This window comes from Setaria viridis, chromosome 1, assembly GCF_005286985.2.
Source record: "Setaria viridis chromosome 1, Setaria_viridis_v4.0, whole genome shotgun sequence".
NCBI classification, from domain to species: domain Eukaryota; kingdom Viridiplantae; phylum Streptophyta; class Magnoliopsida; order Poales; family Poaceae; genus Setaria; species Setaria viridis.
The window spans coordinates 21,945,710-21,970,997 of NC_048263.2; the positions used below are offsets into that span (position 1 = coordinate 21,945,710).

Below are 25,288 nucleotides of genomic sequence, written 5' to 3' on the forward strand. Positions count from 1 at the left end.
GACATGGTTTGTTGTAGTGGTTGAAGACGCATATTGTTTCATTATGATATTTTCCGATATGAAAATTGGAATTCATAAGAATCGTTCTTGAAGCAGATTCTGATTGCCAGGGGTTTACAAATTTGCAGGAATGACGGGTAGGAGTTTATTTACTCCAAGGTACTACTCCCCATCCTAGAATATAGCCACGTTTACATTTTTCTAAAATCAATCACTTTTAACTTTGACCAACAATATCTCTAAAAGTAATTTATATTTCAAATAGAAAATACTACTCCATCCGTCCTAAAATATAGCCACGCTTATATTTTTCTAAAATCAATTACTTTTAACTTTGACCAACAATATCTCTAAAAGTAATTTATATTTCAAATAGAAAAGTTATATACTACTCTCTGTGTCCCAAATTACTATTCATTTTGATTTTTCTAGGTATATAGGTTTTGTTATGCACCCAGATATATATTATATCTAGATACATAGCAAAAGTTACGTATATAGAAAAAGCCAAAAACGAATAGTAATTAGGAACGGAGGGAGTATAACATTTGGTTTTATGATAAATTTACTAACATCATTTGTTTTAGTTATTAGTCTCCATAATTATTTTGCTATTTACAGTTAAAATTGAAAAAATAATTTGAAAAAAATCTAAAGCGTAGCTATATTTCAAACCGAGTATATTGTTAGTTGTTAGTAAGTAAATGAATTCTGGTTCCCTGCTTGGTAGATTATGCGGAATTCTGAACGCAAATTCAACATCCATCTGAGGCGTCGTCAACCTGCTACGTCGGTTCAACCAAGGGCGCGATTGCATTCCACGGCCCACCGACTCTGACTCGAGCCGCACGCCGCCCGCCGCCGCGGGGAACGGACGCAGCGGTTGCGCCCCCGCCGTCCTATATAGCGAGGATGGCTGTGCAATCCATCGCCATCGCTCCTCTCCCCCCACCCAAAGCTCCTCAAAACCCTAGAGACTCGTAAACCGATCCCCCGATCCAATCCACCCCATCGATTCGTTGCACGCGCCATCCATGGCCGCGCCCCTCCTCCTTGGCCCTCCCGTCATCCGCGGCGCGCGTCCATCGCCCGCCGCCGCTACCGCCGAGGCGCCCGCCTCCCATCCCTTCCTCGACCTCCTCGACACCGGCTTCAACGCTCCTCCTCCCGACGCCGCCGCCGATGCCAAGCCGCGGATGGCGCGCACGGAGAACAACTCCGCCACCTACGCCTGCTCCGGCAACCCCTGCCTCGACTTCTTCTTCCAGGTGGTGCCCGACACGACGGCGCAGCGCGTGCAGGAGCTCCTCGCCGCCGCCTGGGCCAGAGACCCGCTCACCGCACTCAAGCTCGTCTGCAACCTCCGCGGCGTGCGCGGCACGGGCAAGTCCGACCGGGAGGGCTTCTACGCCGCCGCGCTCTGGGTGCACGCCCACCACCCCAGGACGCTCGCCTGCAACGTCCCGGCCCTCGCCGAGTTCGGCTACCTCAAGGACTTCCCCGAGCTCCTCTACCGCCTCGTCCACGGCGCCGACGCCCGCAAGCACGCCAAGGCCAAGGCGGACACCGAGAAGATGAGGCGCAGGGTCAAGTCGATCCGCCTGCAGGCTCTGGCCGGCCGCAAGCGCGCCCGCGCCGGCGTCCACGGTGCTGCGCCTCCTCCTGCGCCTGTCGCCGTCCCGACCAAGCCCTTGCTCGCCGACTTCGTCAACGCCGCCGTGCTCTCCACCAAGTCCGAGAGAAGCAGCAAACCGGGAGCCATGGCGACCACGGAGTCTCATGATCAGGCGACGATGGAGGTTGCCGTGGAGCCAAAACACGAGGGCGAGACCGAGGCTACGGAGCTGGATCAGAGTTCGGGGAAGTCTATGGAGAAGAAGAAGAAGGGCGTCCCCAGCAGCAAGAAGGTTCGGAAGGTGGCCAAGCTCGCCGTGCAATCGCTGGAGACTTACTACGGCGATCGCGCCTACCGCTTCCTCTTCGACTGCGTCGCCAACTTCTTCGCCGACCTCCTCGCCTCCGACGTCGAGCAGCTCGCCCCCGGCGGCAAGCGCAGGAAGATCGGGCTCGCCGCCAAGTGGTGCCCCACGCCCGGCTCGTCGTTCGACCGGACGACGCTGCTCTGCGAGGCCGTCGCCCGCCAGCTCTTCCCGCGCGACTCCAACCCCGACTACGCCGACCTGTCGGAGGAGCACTACGCCTACCGCGTCCTCCACCGTCTCCGTCGCGAGGTTCTCGTGCCGCTCCGTAAGGTTCTAGAGCTCCCCGAGGTTTACATGAGCGCCCAGCGATGGTCCGAGCTGCCCTACACCCGCGTGGCGTCGGTGGCCATGAGGCGCTACAAGGCCCTGTTCAAAAAGCACGACGAGGCGCGCTTCGGCAAGTACCTCGAAGACGTGGAGGCGGGCAAGGCCAAAATCGCGGCCGGCGCGCTCCTGCCGCACGAGATCGCCGCCGCAGCCTACCGCGGCGAGGACGACAACGTGTCTGAGCTGCAGTGGAGCCGCATGGTGGAGGACCTCCGCAAGAAGGGCTCGCTGAGCAACTGCATCGCCGTCTGCGACGTGTCCGGGAGCATGGGCGGCCTGCCGATGGAGGTGTGCATTGCACTCGGCCTGCTCATCTCGGAGCTCAGCGAGCAGCCGTGGGCGGGCAGGGCGATCACGTTCAGCTCACGGCCCCAAATTCACACGATCGTAGGCAAAACCCTCCAACAGAAGCTGAGCTTCGTTCGGTACATGGATTGGGGTGGGAACACCAACTTCCAGGCGGTGTTCGACCGCATACTGCAAACGGCGGTGGACGCTCGCCTGGCGCCGGAGAAGATGATCAGGACCCTCTTCGTGTTCAGCGACATGGAGTTCGACATGGCCTCGGCCAACCCCTGGGAGACAGACTACCGGGCCATCTGCCGCAAGTTCAGGAATGCCGGGTACGGGGACGTGGTGCCGCAGATCGTGTTCTGGAACCTGAGGGACTCGCGCTCCACGCCAGTGACGTCGACACAGCCAGGGGTCGCTATGGTCAGCGGCTTCTCCAAGAACCTGGTAAAGCTGTTCCTGGAGAACGACGGCGTGGTGAGCCCGGAGGCTGTCATGGCGGCAGCGATCGCTGGCGAGGAGTATCAAAAGCTTTCCGTGTTTGATTGAATGATTGATCGATCGATGCTTGTGATAGTCACTGGTCTAAGTTCCTCGGCACTTAACTGGGACGTCCTTTTTATTGTTGCTCTGTGGTCTGAACTCTGAGATGCATGCACGAATGCTTGATCGATACATCATACCTGGAATGTGCTTTGGTTCTGCTAGCTTTACCTCTCTCCTGTTGAATTAAATTGCTTTTGCTTGCTTGATTGTTTGTCTCATAAAGTAATCTAGTTTAGTACAGTGTTCTTCATTAAGTCTCCATTCATGTCCTTCTAATTTTTCAATGAGCTTATTTTCTTCCGAGGAAAAGCCAAATATCGTCACATTCCCAGTACGCAAGCATTTTAGATCAAAAATTGCAATTTCGGATCAATTATTTGTTATTTGAAAATGGTATCATCTGTTTCACATAAAAATTATTTTGTAGCCAACATTTGGTATGGGTATGGCTAACTGCACCTAAGCGCAACCCATAATGTTTGTATTTGTGACTAATCGCACATGTATGCATACTATCAACGGTCCAACGACAGATGTATGAACTAATACTTAAGGCCTCTTATAACATTTTACTAGCATACTAGCGTCATTTAAGGCTGTTTGGTAGAGCTCCAGCTTAAAAAAACAACTCCAGATCCATAGATCCAGCTAGCTCTATGGCTCCAGCTCTGAAAAAATAACTCCTGACCATAGATCCAGCTAGCTCCACCATAGAGCTGCTCCATCGTGGATCTGATATCTCAAAAAGCGTTTGGTACAGCTCCATTATTGTCTTTATCTCACTGGTAATTTGGGCCCATGCATCAAAATAAAAAAAACATCATCTTCCCGGCACTGTTGCACGCATGGTTGAGGCGTGGGCGGGCGCGGCCTCGGCGGCGGCTAGGCGGCCGGGGGCGGGGTGGTGCTCTGGCGGGCGGGGCGGGGCACGCTGGCGGGGCGGGGCACGCTGGCGGGCGTGGCCTCGCCGGCGGCCAGGCCGCCGGGTGCGGGGCGGGGCTCTGGCGGGCGGGGCGAGATGGAGCTCCGGCGGGCGGGGCGTGGCGGGGCTCCGGCAAGCGGGGCGCGGCCATGGCGGCGTGAGCAGAGAAGGAAGCTATGAAGAAATAGAACGAACCGGTCATTTTCCACTAATGAGTGGCAATGGTGGGTAATTTGCTCCAACTCCACCAAATTTTCCACTAATGAGTGGCAGGGGGTGCTCCACGAAATCCATGGATCTGGGGGTAGATCTACTGTTTTCGTGGATCAGATCTGTGGTGGATTGCTGGATCTAAAATTGTTTGGCTGAAAAAATCTAGAGCGAAGCTGTTTTTGAGGATCTGGAGCTACGTCGAGCTCTATGCCCTTGTTTCAGTGTTCGAACCTCTCGTTGCATCTGTATCACCAACTTTATAACGATTTTCCTCACTGAGAAATGGTGCTATGGCTGTCACTATTCATTCGCCTTATAAAGTGTGGCTGAATCAGCCAGGATTAGAAAATTCCAAACAGCGCATGCAGCAAATAATCCGTTCAGACAAAGTATTTGTTTTCCTATAAGTTACAATTAGAAGAGAAGATTCTTGGTGATTTAATTGGTCTAGCTAATTTTGTGTAACATTATTCATACATAGATATAGAAATTCAAGAGAATTTTCGTCTCTTTGCCAATCAAATTTAGTGTAACCTTCTTGTTTAACAGAGAGAAATAAAAAATTGCTGTTAGGTTGCGCTCTTGAGACCATCTCACTGCCTGAAGTAGTGAAGGCACAAACCTCTCTTGCAGAAACACTTATGCTCCCTTGGGCAGGTTATTCAATTTGCACAGAGCCACAGGCTCGTATAGTATTGATTCAGTCAGCCGCTAATTAGCAGACTTAAGCTTAGCTGGGCAAATGAAGATCCACTTTCTCTTGCTCATTCAAAGATATATCTCCAACATTCCGAGCCATGGGTTTGCTGTCCTGTGTTCAGACGGATCATTCGTTGGTCTTATTCACGACTCATCAGACCTGTCTTTTGTTTAGCAGGATTATCCAGTGAGTTCATTTATAATCGGATATTTTTTATAAAGGAAAAAACGTTCTAGCCTGACATGTCAAGACTCAACCTGGCTCAGCGAATTGGTGCACACTTCAACCTCTTTTGTTTGCATATGAATGCACGAAGCGTCGCTTACACTTATCTTTTCATGTGCTGATCTGAGAACTTTTTGAAACGATGCTGATGTGAGAACTAGCCATATTACATGATGAGTTTTTACATTACATGGTTATTTTGTTTGCAAACACTGGAAAAAGATTAATTGGTAACTAAAGGTGTTTACAGAGCTACTCCGAAGTAACAGTAAATTTGCACTGAAAGATTTAGGAATGTAAGAAATCCGGAAGGACTTTTTGCTCAAGTTTCACCCTAGTTACTTTTTTTTTTTGCAAATAGCAACCTTTGTTTCTAGAGAGAATTCCCTCAATGCCATTAGAATTGGAATTTATAGAACGGTGTTGCTAGTGCCCGGACGTCCGATGGGAACTTTCCCATCGGACGTTCTGTCGCAACATTCAAAAATAACATCTGCAACATCAAAAGTATGAGGTTGCAACATTGAAAAAATATGTGAAAAATCGTTCAATGTTAACATCGTTTCTGGAAAAAAACTCCCACTGCAACATCAAATGCATGTTTCATGCAACATTCCCAAAAGAAAATTCAGCCCATGATATATAACAACCAAAATATTATACCGCAACATCCAAAATGTGACACTGCAACATTCATAAATCAAAACTGCAACATCTTCAAAACAACAAGTACATCATCAAAAGGAAAAATAAAAAATTAACCCCTCGGCTGAATCACCCGTTGCAACATCAAAATTTGTCCTTTGCAACATCTCAAACATTCTTTTGTAGCATCTTAATTCCTGTATGGTTACATTAAGAAAACAGAGTAACATGACAAATCAATATCTGAAACATCAAAAATCATATGTTGCAACATTGAAAAATCCAGCTTCCAGAACCAGACACCCAGACACGGATCACAGCCAAGCGCGTACCGGTGCCACGGCCGCCATTGTGCCCCTCGCTGCGAGGGTCTAGGAGCCGACACGAGGCTGGGGAGCACGACGCCGACGGAGAGCCCCCGTCCAACACGTCGTCGGAGGCGATGGAGCCAGAGACGGAAGCGGATGGCTCGGGCCCGCGCACGGCGGTGAGGATCCGGCCGGCGCTGGAGATGAGGTTGGCGAGCCACCCCCTCGGCGGTAGGGGAGGCGAAGTGTAACACCTGCTATTTATTCATCAAAGTAATTATGAAGAAATAGAAGCAAATCATGAAGAAAAGGAGAAGAAATTGGCTAAGAATCGAATTCAGGTCAAATTTGACCGAAATTTGAATTTTGAATTCGAAATTCAGAAAAATTTGGCAAAAATATGGAATGGAAGTATAAGAGTGTTTAGAACTTGAAGATCAAGACTAGGGACAAAATCTGGACCTAAATGTTTCAAGAAAACCCAAAAAGAAGAAATCAAATAGAAGAACACTATTCACCGTCCGAATTTCAGAAAACAGCACAAGAGTCCATTTTGGAAATTAATTTCTGCCAAATTTTCCAAATAAGTGGACCAAGGAAACTGTACAGTGATGAAGTGTGGACATTGGACCAGCATATTCGGGTGTTGTTGATCAGGAACAGTAAAGGGAACAAATTCAAAATTGAACTCAAAATCAGCACTTTGCCACGGGGACTGAACTGCTGAAACTGCCATTTTCTTTCTAAGTCTGAAAACAGTGATAAGTGCCAATGTTTGGAGCTGAATTCAGGAGAATGTGGTCCAAGAGGTATAGGTGATTATGGGCAAAATGGAATCCCTGATGGTTGTAGAGTGTAATTGGTTTGTAGTTGGACTAAAAGAAAGGGATTTGGACCACTGAAATTATTTACAAAGCCGGGTAAATGACTCTGCTCAAAGGACTGACGAACTGAATGAAGTGTCAAAGGAGATTCAGTTAATCTGAAGGGAGAAATTCAAAATTCCCAACAATTGGATGTTTATCCCAAATAAGAGTTTAAATATGAAATGTAGAGCTCGAGTTTATCTACAACTTTGCTTAAGTCACTTGTGGGCCGTCGGATGCACTTTTGACCGTGACTGAGCTCTGAAGTTTCGGGCGTCAGAAAACAAAGAAAGGGGGAGGGGGCGACAGAGCAAGCAGGACGTGTCGTCACCGGCGCTCCGCCCCGCTGTCCAGCTCGACCTCTAGGCCACCTCTGTGCCACGCAAGTCCCTAGCTAGGTCACGGTGTCGACCATGCGCACGGTAAAACTTCATATATCTACCGCTCCCGCCGCCGCTTTCACCGTCGGTCCTTTTTACCGCCGTCGTCCTCTCTGTCAGACCACCGCCGCTGAGCAAAATACTCCCACCACACCGCAACTCTCGTCGATTCCCTCCGTCCACACCTCCACTCACACCCCACCAGCAACCCTAGCAACTCATTGCCCAGCATCCTTGCCGGAGTACCCGTACTCGCTGTCGTTTCCATCCGCCACCGCCGCACCTCCTGCTCACGATGAGCACCCTCTTGCCGCTGCTCTCTGTCCTTATGGGTAGTCGTAGGTGAGTCCTCGGGGCACTAGGAAGCTGTAGAAGTAGTTGTCGGGGTAGGCCGAGCCGTCGTCGTGCTTAGCCACGACCGGCCGTAGGCGCCGCCGCCCGCCGCCGTGGAGGGAATGGCTCCGGCCATCTCCCGGGGAGCTACCGTCGCGCACAGGTGCGCTAGGGCATGGGGATGCTTCCCCGGCCTAGCCCCATCGCCGGTAGGGTGCCGGCCGGTGAGCCGCACGGCCCCCTGTCGCGCCCGGGTTTTGGCGGAAGGAGGAAGAAGAGTCTGGCGTTGGCGAGCCCGCGCGTCAGAGGAAGCGGGGGAGAGAAGGAGGCTGGCCGAGCGGGAGAAAGATTGGGCCGGAGTCCAGTTGGCCAAGAAGCCAGTGCGAGCGGCTGTTGGAAGAAGAAGGCCGGAGGCCCAGGTGGTCCAGTAGGCCGGCTTCGCGGGAGAGAAGGAAAAGGAAGGGTGGGCCGTTGGGTCGGTGCCGGTTGGAGAAAAGAAAAAGAAAAAGAAAACGGCCCAATAGGCCCAGTAGAGGTTTAAGAGGCCGGCGAGTAAGATGAATAGGAGAAGCGGGTGGGTCCGAGCCGCGGGCCCAGCGTAAGAGAGAGGGGTAGAGTAAGGACGCGTGAGAAAAGTAGGCCGGGGGTTTTTCGGGAAAAATTTAGATTTCCTTTGTAAAATAAATAGATTAAATCCGAATCTGACCATTTAAATCACAAAAATTTCTAGGGGTGTCCAAAATTAGTGAAACCAATTTTGTTAGGATTGTTTTATTTTTCTTTATGCATTAAAATTTTTATACCCTAGGAAAAATAATAAAAATTTAGGTATTTGTTTAATGCCTTTTCTTTAAGGTATTTAAATAAATACTTAATCTTTATTAATTGCATAAAATATGGAGTAACATTTCATAATCACAAATTCTTGTTAACTCATAGGAACTTAGGTTTCAATATTAGAAAATAATTATAATGTCTTTTAAAAATAAAAGAAAAAGCCCTAGGTAAGGTTAGTAAAGGAAATAAAATTGTTGGGCTAATCCTTTCGGGTTTTTGTGTGTTGGCTTGCAACTTTATCATGATAAATTGTATAGTCCTTGTTGGCTTGCAACTTTATCATGAAGAGAAATTGTATAGTCTTATATTCGAAAAGTTGCATTCCTAACCCCTGCATATGTTGTGTTTTAGACACCGAAGCACCGGAAGGGGATATCTTGGAATTTTTAGAAGGATCTCCGGAGTTCAAAGAGATCTTTGAGTTGGTTCCATACGAGGCCAATCCTTCAGACAGTGCTAACTTTTTTATAGAACAAGGCAAGCCTCGGTGCATTATACCTATTATTTTGGAGTCGATATTTCATGTGTCCAATTATCAGTTATTGCTATGTGAATGCACTAGGTCTAGGAGTTGCTTGAAACCCATTCTTGTGCATCATCATACCTTGTTTTAAGGACATGTTTGCCACTTGTTCAAACATTTAGTAAATAACCCAGTCTAGAAATGCTTAGTTGCCTAAGTAATTAGTTTACCGAACCTTAAGGTAAATGTTGAGTCATGCATGTTATTTATGGAAAGATAACTTGAAAGTTAAGAAGCGAACAGAAGCTAAGGATGTCGTTCTGTCTGCTAGATTAATTTGGTTAAGGCCTGATTCGTTGTCTGAACCTTTGATCAAGTGAAAAACATCTGATCACTTACTAGGTATGGGACCAGTAAAGCCCAGTAGGTTAGTAAACCCTCTGATCGGGAATACTTCGTACCCGCGCTTGACGTGCTGGAGATTGGCAGGGGCATAGCCTGAAACTCACATGGTGATCAGGCCAGACGTGGGGTCCCATGTGGGGGTGCGTCCCTGGGTTCGGGTAATCTTATTCCCAATCATTGGGTTTGCTAATCGAAAAGTCGTCATGTACGACCTGGACAGTCGTATATAACTGGTGATCAGGGTACTCTCCTGCAGGATGTAATTTGATCCGGATCGCCGCAATTCTCGGTTATGAATGCACTTGATCACTGTTGAGCATCGTAGCATAAATTCATGAATACTATATCTTTCCATTAATGTTTTGGTGTATGACTTAATACCTTGTTGTTTGCAATTAAACTTTTATCATCATTTAGAATGGTTAGGTAATAACTTAACCAAAATAAAAGATAAAGCTAAGGTCTCACTCCTAGTAAGCTCTTTTGCCAAAAATATGTCAGCCAAGTACACTGAAAAAGCTATCATATCGTTCCACGAAAAGCTATTATATTGGTTAGTCGGGTAAGCCTTGTTGAGTACCTCGTACTCAGGGTTATCCCTTGTGGCTATTTCAGAGGCACCGCAGGAATCCACCGAGGAGGAAGCCTCGAAAAACTAGGGTATTGTTATGAGTCTCACAATACCCTTAGAAGCAAATCTTAAAGGCTCACCTCCCACCTGAACCGTTTATGTTTAAAATCCTAGAACCTCTGTCTAACCTGCACTGTTAAGTTTATTTCAAACTATGTCTTGTAATAACTCGTATCTCGTGTATGTACGTAAAAATGTAATATTTGTTGATGCTTTCCCATCACGGAAACAATCCTGGTGTATGGCTATGAGACACGATGTGGATCTTTCGAGGAGTCCTAGGGACACTCGACGGACGACCGGACTTATACTATTTTAAGTGCATTTCGGATAATTGCTGCATCGGCAGCGATTAGGCGCATTTAAACCAGTTTAAGTTAGACGGTTCCGCCACACGAAGGTAGAGGCGAGGCCCCGCCATGTGCTTCCCCTCGGAGACAGAAGCGAAGGGCTCGCCACCCGAGCATGGCGGCAAGGATCTGGCTGGCGCCAGAGACGAGGCCGGCTCCCGAGATTCACACGGAGAGGAGGCATTCCCTACCTCAGAGCTCTCGCTGCCAGCCCACGCTGGACAGCCGGAGGAGGAAGAAATCAACGGTGTGATGGGGAACAACCAGAGGATGAGGGAGAAGAAGATATGAAGTTGAGGAAGAAGATAAGAATGAATGGACGTGAACTTGCAATTAATTGTATTGAAAAGGAGTTTCGAGTCCATCGTCCGTCCGATATTTTTTACCGTCCGGACGCATGTGTTACATCGTTTTCGTTTATAGAACTTCCCTCATTGCTATTAAAATTTCCGAGTTCCCTTCATTGCCACTGTTTATAATCTCCGTTCCATTGGTTGCCATTTCCGTTAGTTGACTGTTAAGTTGCTCTTATGTTGATATGAAAAGATGATTATGCGCTCCTAATGTAAGGAGTAAATTCCGTTCAAAAATATATGAGGAGTAAATTTGGGCAATGAAGTTGAAAAGGACAACGAAATGCTCGTCCTGGAATCCACGATGACGAAATGCTCATCCTCTGCAATCCTCTCATGCAGCTGGGGAGTGGCCTTGTTCCCCTGCTCCGAGTAGGCGCCATCCTATGACTTGCTCGAGCTGGCGTGGAAAACAGCCACCCTGTCCCCGTGAGTAACGAGTGACACCGCGCGCGTGCAGATGAAGGGGTTCAGAAGCCGCAGCAGCAGGAGGAGGAGTACAAGGAAGGGTCGCAGGTGGTAGAGGGTATGGACACGGCAACGGTCCGGTAGGAGGAGGCAGGGTGCTCGGGGAAGGCACCGAGGGGAGGGCCGGAGGCGAAGGCACATGAGGGGACGGTCATGCTCACCTAGGGTGTGGCTAGCCGTGCGTGCCGATTGGCCGCGCCCGAGCGCCACTCGGCCAGCCGCGCCCTCAGCGATGCTCAGCCCACGCGCGCAGGCCGTTTTGACCGCACGTTCTGGTGGTTCTCGGCCACCTACGTCAAGCCACCTTACCAGCGTGCCCGAAAACGCTCGGCCCCTACTGTCGGTGTTTTAGACCGGCAACCCGCCTAGGGGGTACCCTAGGTGGTATTTTATGCGGTAAGGGTCATCGAGAATCAAGGAATCAATAGTGACGCAAGGAACACGATTTAGACAGGTTTGGGCTGCTAGATCGCGTAATACCCTACGTCCTGTGTGTTGGTTTGTATTGATGTATGTTCTGGTCCTGGGCTTGGGTGTTGAGGTATGACCTTGAGGTCTGACCTGCCGAGCTAAGTACCCCTGCCCTCCTTTATATAGTCCAGGGGGAGAGTACTAGTCGGATTACAAGGAGGAGTCCTGGTAGGAGTACTCGGGACTAGTCCTAGTCGGATTATAGGGAAATCCTAGTAGGAGTCCGACTTCTTCCTTCCTTGCGGGTACTGGGGATGTATCCCCGTCGAGCCCCCGAGCGCTTCATAGTCGAATGCAGCAGTCTTCGAGTAGTCTTGAGATATTCGCCGAGTAGTCTTGGTGCTCTTCGAGTACTTTGTCAGGCTGAATCTTTCAATGCTTCTCAAAGCTGCCATGAGGCTATGGTGTGCTCAAAGTCTTGATCAACATGATATTGTAGTCTTCGTGTATGGAGGGCGGCGAAAGTCGCACTCCATATGGAGTAGCCCCTAAGCCTTAGGTTGAATCGTAGAATTAGGCTGAGGGTCAAAATCTTGAATCTTCCTCTTTCGACTTGAAAAAATCGATTGTTGGGTGTAGCTTATCAGCCCTCGAGCCTTGGATTGATTGAATAATCAACCCGAGGGTCTTGAATCTTCACTCAGGTCATCATTCGAGTAGTCTTGCAGCGTCCAGCCCCCGAGCTTATACGCCAGGTAAGTCGTTGGAGCCACGTTGAGTGGTTTTGTGGCGTCCAGCCCCCGAGCCTGGGAGCTAGCTGAGCCACTGGAGATATTCCGAGTACTGATTGGTGCTTAGCCCCCGAGTTCGGGAACTAGCCTGTGCCGTTGGAGGCATTCTTAGTGGGCGTTGCGACGAGCGTCGTCGCCAAAGCTTGACCTGAAAGAAAAAAAAATGCGTACGTTATGTAGCATATTTGTAGGATTTTGAAACTGCTGAAATTTATCCAGTGATCAGTATGAAAGTTGTGTCATGCTCTTATTCCGGTCATACTCTTCCCGAGTAGTTAGCCTGTTACGCTTAGGCTCTCAGTCTCTGGGTAGCCGTTGCCGCTGCGTGTGTGAGATCGGCCTCGTTTACGCGTATGGGCTTAGGCGTGACAGATGCGCCTGAGGCTTTCATGAGTTAAGACGTGTACTACTCGAGAAGAGTAGTGACCTCAAGAGAAAAGGAAAAATCGCTATTGCGATAAAAAGGGAGCGCGGTAGCGCGAAAGAGTTTGCTGCCCTCCGGCGAATAGAGCGCGCGTTACGCGCAAGAGTTTCCGGCGAGCAGAGCGCGTGTTGCACACAAACGGAGAAGAAGCCAGAAAATAATTTAGAAAAGTGACTTAGCTTGATTCGTGGATGATTGTTGATGAAGCCATGACAGGTTGTTGACGAAGTCGACTAGTCGGAGGCGATTCTGACTAGTTGTCGGTGATGCAAAGTTTGCCCCGAATAATTTTTAGTCGAGACGAGTTGAAGTCGTCGACGAGCTGCCCGTAGTTGACGGAGTGGTCGGCAAGCTGATCGTGGTTGTCTTGACATGGGCGAGGAGTAGTTCATTCCGTCTCACCCGACCCTTGGTCCCGGGGTCGGATGCGCCTGACCCCTTGAGGGTGGAACTCCGCCTCACCCGACCCCGAGGCCTGGGGTCGGGAGTGCCTGACCCTTTGGAGGAGTAGGTCCGCCTCGCCCGACCCCGAGTCCTGGGGTCGGGAGTGCCTGACCCTTTGCAGGAGTAGGTCTGCCTCGCCCGACCCCGAGTCCTGGGGTCGAGAGAGCCTGACCCTGTGGGAGGGTAGCTCCGCCTCGCCTGACCCCGAGGCTTGGGGTCGGCGGAACCCGACCCTTTGGAAGGGTAGCTCCGCCTCGCCCGACCCCGAGTCCTGGGGTCGGCTACGCTCGACCCCTGAGCGGGGAATCGGAGTAGTCCGAGGGGAAGTCGGATCCGACGCATAGTCGAACTCGAACTCGTTGACTTTGAAATCTAGATTTTTTCTAGTCAAATCTTCTGGTTTCTTCTCGTGAATGTCGACGATCTGGCGCCGGAACGATCCCGAGCCTTCGACGACGCAAAGCCAGGATCCAAAAACAAAGGTGGCGCCGGCTTCGATGAAGAAGACGGGCCTGATGATGACTTTCGCCATTGAGGTCACGCTGAGAAACTCAACGAGCTCCCCTACCTGGCGCGCCAGCTGTCGGTGTTTTAGACCGGCAACCCGCCTAGGGGGTACCCTAGGTGGTCTTTTATGCGGTAAGGGTCGTCGAGAATCAAGGAATCAATGGTGACGCAAGGAACACGATTTAGACAGGTTCGGGCCGCTAGATCGCGTAATACCCTACGTCCTGTGTGTTGGTTTGTATTGATGTATGTTCTGGTCCTGGGCTTGGGTGTTGAGGTATGACCTGGAGGTCTAACCTTGAGGTCTGACCTGCCGAGCTAAGTACCCCTGCCCTCCTTTATATAGTCCAGGGGGGAGAGTACTAGTCGGATTACAAGGAGGAGTCCTGGTAGGAGTACTCGGGACTAGTCCTAGTCGGATTATAGGGAAATCCTAGTAGGAGTCCGACTTCTTCCTTCCTTGCGGGTACTGGGGATGTATCCCTGTCACCTACGCCCAGGCCACCTTGCCCGCGCATCCTGGCGGGGCTTGCCCCAATTCTCCATGCCGAACTCCCTCTCCCCTACCCGCTTGCCATCCGTGCCCGCGTCCTTTTCCCTCGCCGATTCTCCCGCTACTGCCTTTGATGACTCGATTTGGGATGTGGATAGGAGCACAGTGTGTCAAGCAGAATCCATGGCCTGTGAATCGGTAGGACTAGTCTGGACGGTTCTGGGGCCACTTTATCATTAAGAGAGGGGTATGGCTTTTTAAAATTTTTCTTTCATTTAAACATACTTTCCTTTCTCCGAACATTCAAAATCTTTTAGGGCTAGTTTGGAAGCATGGGGCTGATTAGCCCAAGGAAGAAACGATCCCACAGGATTTTTCCTCGAATTTTTAATCCCCCTCTCCCGCAGGGGAGATCCCCTTTTCCCTCCCGCTGTTTGGGATGTAATTCCGCTCTGGAGCAAAAAATGCTTCAAAAAATTCAGAAAAAATAAAGAAAAAATAGAAATATTTAGAAAGATTAGAAATGCATTGAAACATCTTGAAAAAAAATAAAAATCTGCACCAGCTTTACATGACCATCCATAAATTCAAATTATGGCATATAAATTTGAGCTAGTGAATGGATGTTGCACATAAATAATGACATGTGTGTCTAGCAGAAAAATAATTTGATCACATGATTCACAATAACACCTCCATGGCTCAACGGCAGATGACACCACATCGCCACCAGCAGTCACCATCACCATATATCAAATATTTAGATACTATAAAACTCTAGCTAAAACGGTACTGAAACAGAGCACATATGGTTTAGCCAGTTCCAGCCACATCCTCGTTCCCATCGATAATAAAACATAGCACATATGGTTCATTCCATCCTAATGACACCAACTTTGTTCTGATCGCGTAGTAGTTATCTCACTGGTCCATGAGAGATCTACAGTCAGATTAACAATTAAAGACTTAGATTCAACATATAATTCAAAGCAGACAAATATAGACAAACAGACATGCTTGATAGACATCATTACATCAACAGGATGGCCTTGTCATAGAAGCTACAGAAGGACTAAACTTATGAATTTAGAAAAAACAAAATCTTTAGCACCATGCTCTTGACATCCTAAATAATTCAGAAGTTAATTAATAGTCAAGTTAATGATGAGTTAATTTTAATTAATAGCAAATAGTAGTTCCAAAAATAGTTGTCCAGCTGTTCTTTCAGGAAATGACATGAAAAAAGAAGCAGGATTGTACAATATACACTGAGCATATTCAAAGAGACATAGCTAATTTTTCACTTTAGCCACATTAATCGAACATTAGGATTCTTTGTTGTAATGAATATCTTCCTGTGTGTCTCAGACTCAAAGACATCCAAAGCATATGACTTCTCGTTATCGGTTAATTCAGCCATAGCATCCACTTGATCAACACACTTCTCAACTGAAAATTCTTCCTCACGCCTTTTCCTTTCTTCAAGAGCTTGCAAAGTTTTGCTGGTTTGGCTCTTTTTGTACTCCACACATCCCTCAAGAGCAGATCCAATGTGACTTTGCTTATGCTTTCTCCCACTCCCACCTTCTTCCTGTCTTGAATCTTGAGCTTGTAAAGAAGTAGATGGGAAACACCACACACCCTAATAGGGGGGTTACCTCTATATATATGGCTAATATGGCTTAGAGTACAAAGAATACATCAAGTGTACAATAAAGAGGGGAAATGGCTTTTTGCGAAACTTTGCTACTCTTGGGTGATTCTATTGAATGTAACAAAAAAGGATAATTAGTTAATAACAATAACTTAGCTACTTCTTATCATATTTTATATAGAGTCCAAATGGCTTACTGCAATTAGCTTCTCCCATACTTTTGGTTCTGTTAGTATCATACACAAAGATTCATTCCAACCATTACCACTGTCTCTTTTAGCATCTCTTGGTGCCTTGTAATTAGCTTTGAGCTCCTTCTCCTTCTCCTGCACCCGCTTCTTTGTGAAATGAGCTACGGAAAACTTCTCATTGAACTTGCTGGTGATAATCCTCCAACCCTCCGATCCCCAACCATTATGACCTTTATATTTGGGGTTATCTTCATAGTCATGTAATATTTCAACAAGACCTTTCTCATAAGTAGATTTTCAAGCAGCCCTATCATCTTCTCCTTCCATGGCTGCATTTCCCAAAACATGTTAAGATGAAGTACAAAGAAACATAAGCAAGATCAAGGTGTCTCAAAAAAAGAAATTTAAGTACAAAGATAACGATTGCATTAAAAAAGGCATTGATTACAATAATGTTTGCAGTAGAAAGTTCCAAAAATTACATAATCAAATCATACACAAACTAGAGGAATCATACTCCTCTAAAAGATATTATTCTAAACTAATTATTATTATTATAAGCAGCCCACATTTGGTGTGCAATCTGATCTCTTAGAGTACTGCCATCATTTGACTCCACCTCACTTGGATAGTTGTTGTCCCCCTCCGCCACGTCAACATATTGATCTGTTGGGATATACTCTGATTGGTCATCCAACCACCCCTCTTGACCATTTTACCCTCTAATTATATTGTGAAATGCAACTACTGCAGCTGCAATCTTGAATTGATTTTCTATGAGATGAAAAGTGCTTACTTTCAGAATTGGGAACCTCTTCTTTAGAACACCAATGACCCTCTCTATATGGTTGCGAAGCAACGTATGGCGATGGTTGAACAGTTCTTTGTAGTTTGCTTAACCACTTTGACACGAATGACACCTTCTAAACTCACTGAGATGGTACTGAACTCCTCGATATAGGGCAGTAAAGGATGATGCATTTGCGTACCCACCATCTACAAAATAGAACTTCCCCTCTGGCATAATAAATCCTTTGCTAACAGCAGATCTAAGGACTCCTGCATCTGATGCTGACCCTTCCCATCCACATGAAATGAATGTGAAGTTAAGGTCGAAGTTGCAGGCTAACATAGCATTACGTGATAGGATTTCTTTCCTATTTTTGTAGGGAGGGGCCTTGTCTTCTGCGATGGTGATTGTTATACGAGTGCCATCAATTGCACCAATGCAATTCTGCACATAAGGAAAAAAATAAGGACTTGGCACGCAAGGAAAGAAAAGATTGGGGAAAGGATTATGCACACCTGAAAGAAGGGCATAAAGCGAGGATCTGTCGCGATTCTGATATGAGTTTGGAATGAACTTGGATGTCTCACAAATCGATGAGTCAAGGCAGGAATTATTTTAAAAACTTCTATTATTTTCTGATAGATCATCTTGCTGTTGTGTTGAAAAGTTTTCTGTATCCTTTGGTTGTTAGCATTGTGTGAGAGCATAAACATGAACATCCCAAGCTGCTCCTCAACAACAACACCTCATGTGTCCTGGAGTAAATTCTCTCTTCTAAAAAATTCCGTTGTGGCTTTAAATATTTCAGGCTCCATTTGGAACTCAAGTTTATATCAACTCGGGTGCCCTTCAAGGATTTCCTAAACCTTTTTGGCACTAGGAAGTGAAGATGTGTGTGCATTCATTTTCTCTTCTTGTAGGTACGGAATTATGGCAGGAACAAGTACAAAAAATAGCTCAATATCCTCATCCTCCTCCTCCTCCAACAAGAACTGTCTAACTTGTTCCTCCTAAGATTCCATTATCTAGTGTATGTATATATAAATTATATTCTTAATTAGCACAATGAATGCACGCAATAGGTATTAGGTTCAAGTAAGAGAAAATGATAGAGCCCATATATATCTAAAGTAAGATTTAAAAAGTAACAATTTCCTGAATTTAGAAGCGAGCTCAGTTTGATCTAATATTTGTTCCTGGCAAAAGATAGATAAAACCTACCCTTTGAATATGATCTAATGCTTATTTGATGTCCTTATGTAGACCAATGTTCCAATGCAGCTAACAATAGATAGCTAAAAGGCTTTAAATATAATGTCCTGTAAGCTGTAGTTCTAGACAAAATAAATACACAGTTACAAATCATAAAGGTAGAAGGAACTACATTTCTCAAAATTTTAGGAAAGGTGTGTTTTCATCATTAGGCAATATGAAAGCTCAGCATAAGGACTAACATATCCTCTTTCTGCTCTAAGCTCCAATAATATGACCACTGCACTCGATCAATATAAATACAATGGATCTTTCTATCCCCAAATTCTCAACAACATGCACATAATAACATGACATTGGTGATTAATGTAACCAAATGGTAGTTTAGATAAGTCCATTTTCTTCCCAGCAAAGTAATAAGATGAGGTCCTAAGGAACATCTATCCTGACATGTAAAACTAAGTGAAAACTTTTGTTATAATATGTTTCGTTAACACTCTATTGTGGGGAACAATGCCCATAATAACATTTCAATACGAGTGACCCAAGTACAAAAATGAAATATGCTTGCTTAAATTATTCGCAAGTGTTTTTTGAGTGGGAGAAAGAGGGAGGGGGGCAAGTTAGACATGACAAGATCTTTAAAGTTAAAGAAAAACTTGACCAACAAGCCAATCAACCGCTACTGAATAAAACTAAGAAGTAACTCCCCAAAACAAGAAAAATCACATAGGTCAGCAAGCACCAGATTCACAAATACATACATGAAATGAATCCATGAGTACAATGTTAGCACCACAATTTCTATTAGTGATTAAATCAAATTAAATGCTTCAATTCTGAGTGGTCAAAGTAATAGAATATCACACAATGAACAACAAGAAAAAAAGATTTATTGGACTATTGGCAACTACACCTGACTACAAATAACTTGGGAAACAAACTGCATTGGCTTCCAATATGCAACTACAACAGGGCAAATATGTGTTTCCAATGATGATTTGGCTTGAAAATTTCATGGTTGCAACATCTACTAAGGTATGTAATTGGAAAAGGAACAGTTACTACGGGGTGAATCCCACTACTCATGTTACAACGAGCCAAAGTGTTCCAATTTGCAAGGGCTTTGAAGATAGTTGTGACTTCGAAGATATGTTGAAAAGTAAACAAGCAATAACCAAGTGAATCACCTGATGGCTGTTGGGGAGGTGGAGGTGGCAGGGGAGTCCGCCGCCGTAGGAATCGAGCCGTTGCCGGAGTAGAACCCTAACAAGAAAGTAAATGAATGTGAGATGAGAAATGAGACGATTCAAAGATGGGGATTAGGGAGAAGGGATGGAGGAGGCACACCTGGACCTGAAATCTTGGAGAGAGCACGGGGGAGCCAGGAGCAACGGCGGCGGTCGACAGTGGCGGTGGATCGCTGTGAGAGCGGGCAGCGCTTCTCGCTCGCGCGAGTCGCGAGTGGAGTAGACGAGGGTGGTGGCGGAGGAGATCAGGCGGCAACAGTGGAGGAGATGAGGTGGCGGTGGTGGAGGTCTCTCGCGGGAGGAGGAGAAGTCGCGAGAGACCGACCTGTGGACGGGGACGGGGCGCCTTCTTGACCTGTGGATGTTGGGAGCCTTTCTGCGTGAAAGCTAGGCTCATTCGGCTGAAAGCTGCGGCCGAGCAGGCTGCCAAATGTGCAAGTTGGACTCCGTGTGGAAGAATCCCGTGTGGGCTAACGATGCGCGGAAATGGCCAGGTTCCCTGCGGGGAAGTGGGCTACCAAAGGAGCCCTTACAAATAAACCTTGCATAAAATGACCACATATGTGTTGCATTTGATTGTCTTTAGAAAACTTTCCCTCCTTCTTAAGGAGATCCTAGAAATAAATCCCTCCAAAATATTTTCTTCTCCGAGAATCCTAAAATTAATATTCAAAATTACTTTGAATATTAATTACCTCCAAATCTTCCTAAGATTCATCCCAAATTTTAGTTATCAAACATCCCAAAAGTTCCATTTCAACTCCCAAATTTCCCTCCCTAAAATACTCCATTTTTATGACCAACCTAAGCCTCACCTCAAACTCCATTCAAATTCGAATTATATTTCAAATTTGAACTCCAAAACTCTCTTAAAGAGAAACCATTTCCTTATCAAACTAGGCCGCAACTTCCATTTCTAGCCCACTCAACTCTTAGCCCAACCCAGCTCCCCCTCTACTCTCCTCCATTCCACCGTGCAGCCTAGCTCTCATGTTGCAGCCCAACACATGCTTTTGGCCTAGCTCAGCCCACGCGGCCTGCTTCTCCTCCACCACGCCAACGCCGCCGCAAGCTACACCACCACACTGGTGCTGTGCCACCTCGCTCCTCCGCGCGCCGTCCTCTCTCTCTCCCCTCGCTTGATGCTATCCTCACCCTGCTGACGCCAACATCGGTGCCGCTGCGGCGCCCGCCACCACGCCACGCTGCTGCGGTAACATCCAGGCTGCCACGATGCCATGCTTAGCAGATGCGCCTCCCCTTCCCACCTTCGCCTGCAAGCAGGCCACCTCATTCTAGCCATCCCCCTTTCCCCCTACCACCGGCGCCACCTCACCCTATCCTCCTCCACCGCCATCATGACACTGTCGTCATCCTCATCCCCATCGGTAGTGCAGCTCCCCCTCCCTTTCCCTCGACACGAAGCCACCGGCTGCCTCTATCCTCTCCTCTGACACCGCATGCGCGCTCCATCCCTGCTGCCACTATTCCCACCACTACTGTTCCGGCCGCCACTATTCCCCGCCGCCATGCAATCCTTCACCCCCCGGCCAGGCTCATCCCTTCAGCCCTGCCAGCACTGCGTTCCTTGGCTGCTAAGCAAGGTCTGGCGATGTGGCGCTCTCCCAGGCAGTCCCCTCCTCCTCAGCTCTTCACCCCGACTGGTCGTGCCCAAATTCCTTCCCTCTGCGGCCATGCCCTCTCCCCTCTCTCTCCCAGCCCCTAGCCATGCCATGTTGTTCGCCTTTCTCTCCTCTTCCTCCCAGCCTAGTCCGCAAGGCCGCCGGCAACCAGGAGCGCCTTCCCGGTGTGCTCCCGGCAAGCCCCGCAGTGGTGCCCAAGGCCCCCACGGTGGCGCCGCCCAGCCCCGGTGTCGACCGGCCCCCACCGTCCCACCTCCATTCCACCTTGTTACCCCCCTCTCTCACGTGCGGGCCCAGCACCTTGACGCCGTTGCCTGTCGTCTACCCTCCTCTACTCTCGCCCTCTCAACCTGCGCTCTGGTCCACAGCCTCGGACCATGTGTCCACCAAACAGTACTACACCCACACCCTATCTGCGTCAGCCAAACCCAAAACGCTATGTGCACCTACGAAAGTGTACCCCCAAGTCAAGTTCAAACCCTTCCACTATTTTAAAAATCCTTGAAAAATCACCAAAAATTCCAAATAACATTCTAAACCCATTCCAAGACTCACTTCCACATTTACACCTCATTTGAGTCCCTTATTAAGATCTTAGAGCCCAACCTTATTAGGAAATATGCCGCACCGCCTCCACCCGCTGGCGTGCCCTAACCCCTAGGTGCTAGACGGGTCAAAGTCGAGTGCACTGTGTGGACTCTAGCCACCTTACCCGCATTGTTAAGAGCACCCAGCCGGCTGTTCCTCGCGGCCTTATCGTCGCCGCTAACCCCTATCGTCGTCGCGCATCTGCTTGATCTTGCCCGACTGCGTCTGTTGCCATGCATACTATCCCCTAGTGCCAACACAGACCAACTGTCGCACAAGCTCTCAAGTATCATTGCACAAATCCCTAGTGACCCTTTAAGGATCTGTCCAAGCCTCTGGTCCATTCCACTACATAGCCGTTATGCTGCCCAAACCAAACCTCGAATATCGTTTGGGCATAGCCGTTATGCTGCTCGCCCAAAACCTCAAGTCTCAACCAGACCCAGCCGATATACTGCCCGACTAAAACCCTAAGTATCAACTGAGCCTAATCGTATGCTACCCAACTTAAATCTCAAATATCGTCCAAACCTAGCTGTAGTGCTGCCCATCCAAAATCTCAAATTACCGTCCAAACCTAGCCGTTATGCTGCCTATCCAAAACCCTAGGAAATCCGTTCATAATTTCTTAGAATTCCTTAGAAAATCCAACCATTCAATCCATTAATTATTTAGAAACTTATTTCTAAATAATTAACAAACCGTTCATCTTTTATCTGGGAATTCACCCTTAAACAGTAGGTAATTCCCAAAATGTCCATCATCCTTCTTTCTTCCTATTTCTGAGATATTTGATTGATGTATTGTTAGAATTGATTGTTATTTTATATGCCTTTATAGCTGGTAGACGACCAGGCTCCACCCCGAAGCCGAGGATCTAGAAGGATGAGAAGTGAAGACCCTGGTCGACCTAAGGAACGTTAAGTGTAAATGAAGGCAAGTCCTAACACCAACATCCTTGATCAAGTTTTATCCTATGTTTCTAGAAATAATAAAAATCTACTGAGATAATAACTTGACTTGCATATTTTGAAACGTTATAGGAGCAACCCACCTCTATTCACTATCTTGCCTTGACTTGAAGCCGCTTCTAGTCCGAAATCCTATCAATGACCTCGGTCACGACTAGATCGATGACCGAGCGTCATTTAGAAATAAAATTGTTTAGAAATATCACTATCATTATGATTTTATGGAAAACTCTAGAAAGTGAGAGTTTAGTAATAAAATCAACCAACTAAAGAATTAGAAACCGTTAAGGACAGGATAGGGGAGTAAGGAGGTAGCCTCGGTAGAGGATCCTATCCCGAAAGCCTACTCCGGTCACATAAGGACCGGCTCACAAGAAATACTCACACCCCACTAGCGGAACCTAGTAAACCATCCCAAGGAGCCACGGTGGGCAACAGGTAGGCTGGAGCAGGACCTTCGCAGAGTCCCAGGTCTGGTCGACACGGGTCATAGGTTGAGGTCCAGAGGACCTGGTGGCATTGTATGCCACGTTATGATGTATCTTTTTCTGGGATAGTGTCCATGTATGGATGTAGTATGGCCCCTTTTTAGACCCCAGTCATACATGTAGATGGAACTAGGGAATGTTGTCTAGGAATAGCCACCGGTGGGTACGGGTTTCGTAGGTCAGTACCGCCTTTCGCGGAGGTATGGGCTGATCGAATGTATGGGTGAAGTGTACACCTCTGCGCAGAGTCATAAATCTATCTAGATAGCCGAGGCTCACGGTTACGAGCCCACATAGTCAAAGCTCTTGTCGATTAAAATCACAACTTGAGTGTGGTAAGATGGGACCGGGACCCTAAGAGAGTAATTTTTGGAATAAGGCATAATCCGGTCCAGAAGGACCCTGATGGTCTCTAGTGCTCATTAAAACTTAGGAACTGGTAGAGGAGGTAAGATTCCACCTGCAGGGCCAACGAGTTAAAATATGCTTCCTTCCTTCCCCTCTTCCAAAACTCACATCACCTTGCATACCTTGATCACCATGCATTTAATATAATTTCAACGCTAGAATTTGCTGAGTACCATTCATAAGTGTACTCAGCCTTACTTTTATTATATTTATAGATCTCCAGGTGTTTCAAACATCTTGTTAGTGGATGGGCACCTGCGCTTCTCTTTGCTGCGTTAAGGTAAAATTAATTTCCTATTATTTTATGCATCTTTTATTGCTTAAATTACTGAACTGCAATGATAACTGTATTAGCCGAACTGATAGATGAGTAACTTGAGAGTAAGGCCCGCACAGGGCGGAGCCAGCCGATGGAGCCACCGGTGTCAGCTCCGTTGAACACCAGTGTCAGCTCCATAGACCAGTGATTTTTCACTGAATTTGCAGCAAGCCGTCGGTGTGAGCTGACACCGATGAAGAGCCCTGGCTCCGCCCCTGATTGGCTGTGCAGTAGATCTGTCTGGTCAGTGAGAAGCCACTTAACAGATTTTGACGGAAGTGGCAATAAAAGGAGGGGAAATTTAAAAAAGAGTGAAGGATACTCGAAAATTTTGATGAAATTCTCTTGTTTCGGATGCTATGATTGTAGCCAACGTGGAAGGATTTTTGCTAGCGTCGCCCACGGAATGGGCTTGGGGCAAGGAGCAGCGAGAGAGGACGGGGACAACGCAGCACTGCAGCAGTCCGCCAAATTTCTCAAAGCTTTGTGGGCTCAAAACACTCCAATCAGGCCCAATCGCTTATGAGGCAGCAGCCCATTCAAAGTATCAGCAGCCTGCCGACCCCGATTCCACAGGTGAGGTCGATCACAACGCCGCCGGGTGCCGTCGCATCTCTTCCGCTGCCGTCGCCTGCCGCTCGAATCCTCCACCGCCCGCTCCACTGGCGAGTTGCTCTTGCTCAGGCTTCAGGGCTCCTCCTCCCGCCGTCTAGTGGAGTGAAGGTCCGTCTGGACGTGGAGGCTGATTTCTTCTTTGGTAAGTTAGTCCTAGCTCTCCTGGATCACTGGATGGATTCAAGGTCGTGCTGTCCCGGGGACGGAAATCGAAGATTTCTTTCTCTTCGCTCGGTTGTGAATTCGCTTCAGTCCGTGATCCGTGGGTCCATAGCACCTGCTGGTGCCCGAGCCCCGAGGTGCACTTATATTTTCCAGAAATTGTTGGGGTTTAGGGTTTAGGTGGCCTCAGTGTGCAGAAGTGTTGTACATTTGAGCAATTGAGCTGCAATAGAAGAGCAATAACTTGTTTAAGTGTCAGCTGTTTATGTCTTTGCAACTCTCACCATCTGGATAGTGAATTTCCTCACTGAGAAATGGTGCTCTGTGTATTCACTGCATTGATAAAGTTTTCGTGTGGCTCTCTGCCTCTCTGTATGTACTTCTTCTGAATTCTGATGAATTAGCCAGGATTTCAGAAGTTCCACACAGTACATGCAGCCAATAACCGGCCTCCAAAATATAAGGTGTTTTGGCTAAGTTCTAAGACCAAGTTTACAGAAAAAATGCAGGAACATCCACAACACCAAACCAAATATATTTTGATAATATTTTTGTTTAGTGTTGGAAATGTTTCTACATTTTTCTATAGATTTGGTGAAAGTTGGAGAAGTTTGACTTAGGACAAACCTAAAACACCTTACATGTTGGAACGGTGGAAAACTTTATTACTGATCTGGCTGAT

General features: G+C 47.4%; 1 protein-coding gene, 1 long non-coding RNA gene and 1 pseudogene across 2 annotated transcripts; 2 read left to right on the forward strand and 1 right to left on the reverse strand.

The window, feature by feature from the left end:
* Window positions 1-810: 810 nt before the first annotated feature.
* Window positions 811-3,329, forward strand: LOC117838552 (uncharacterized). The gene is made up of 2 exons (XM_072290979.1): window positions 811-1,640; window positions 1,836-3,329. Exons 1-2 carry the CDS (start codon window positions 1,035-1,037, stop codon window positions 3,147-3,149), a joined length of 1,920 nt encoding a protein of 639 aa, XP_072147080.1. The 5' UTR covers window positions 811-1,034; the 3' UTR covers window positions 3,150-3,329.
* Window positions 3,330-16,050: 12,721 nt separating this feature from the next.
* LOC117854905 (uncharacterized) lies at window positions 16,051-17,780 on the reverse strand (annotated as a pseudogene).
* A 2,718-nt stretch (window positions 17,781-20,498) lies between these two features.
* On the forward strand, window positions 20,499-24,981 carry LOC117851214 (uncharacterized). Its single transcript, XR_004639500.2, has 4 exons — window positions 20,499-22,384; window positions 22,484-22,579; window positions 23,726-23,790; window positions 24,199-24,981. It is a non-coding gene; the product is annotated as an uncharacterized lncRNA (long non-coding RNA).
* Window positions 24,982-25,288: the final 307 nt, after the last annotated feature.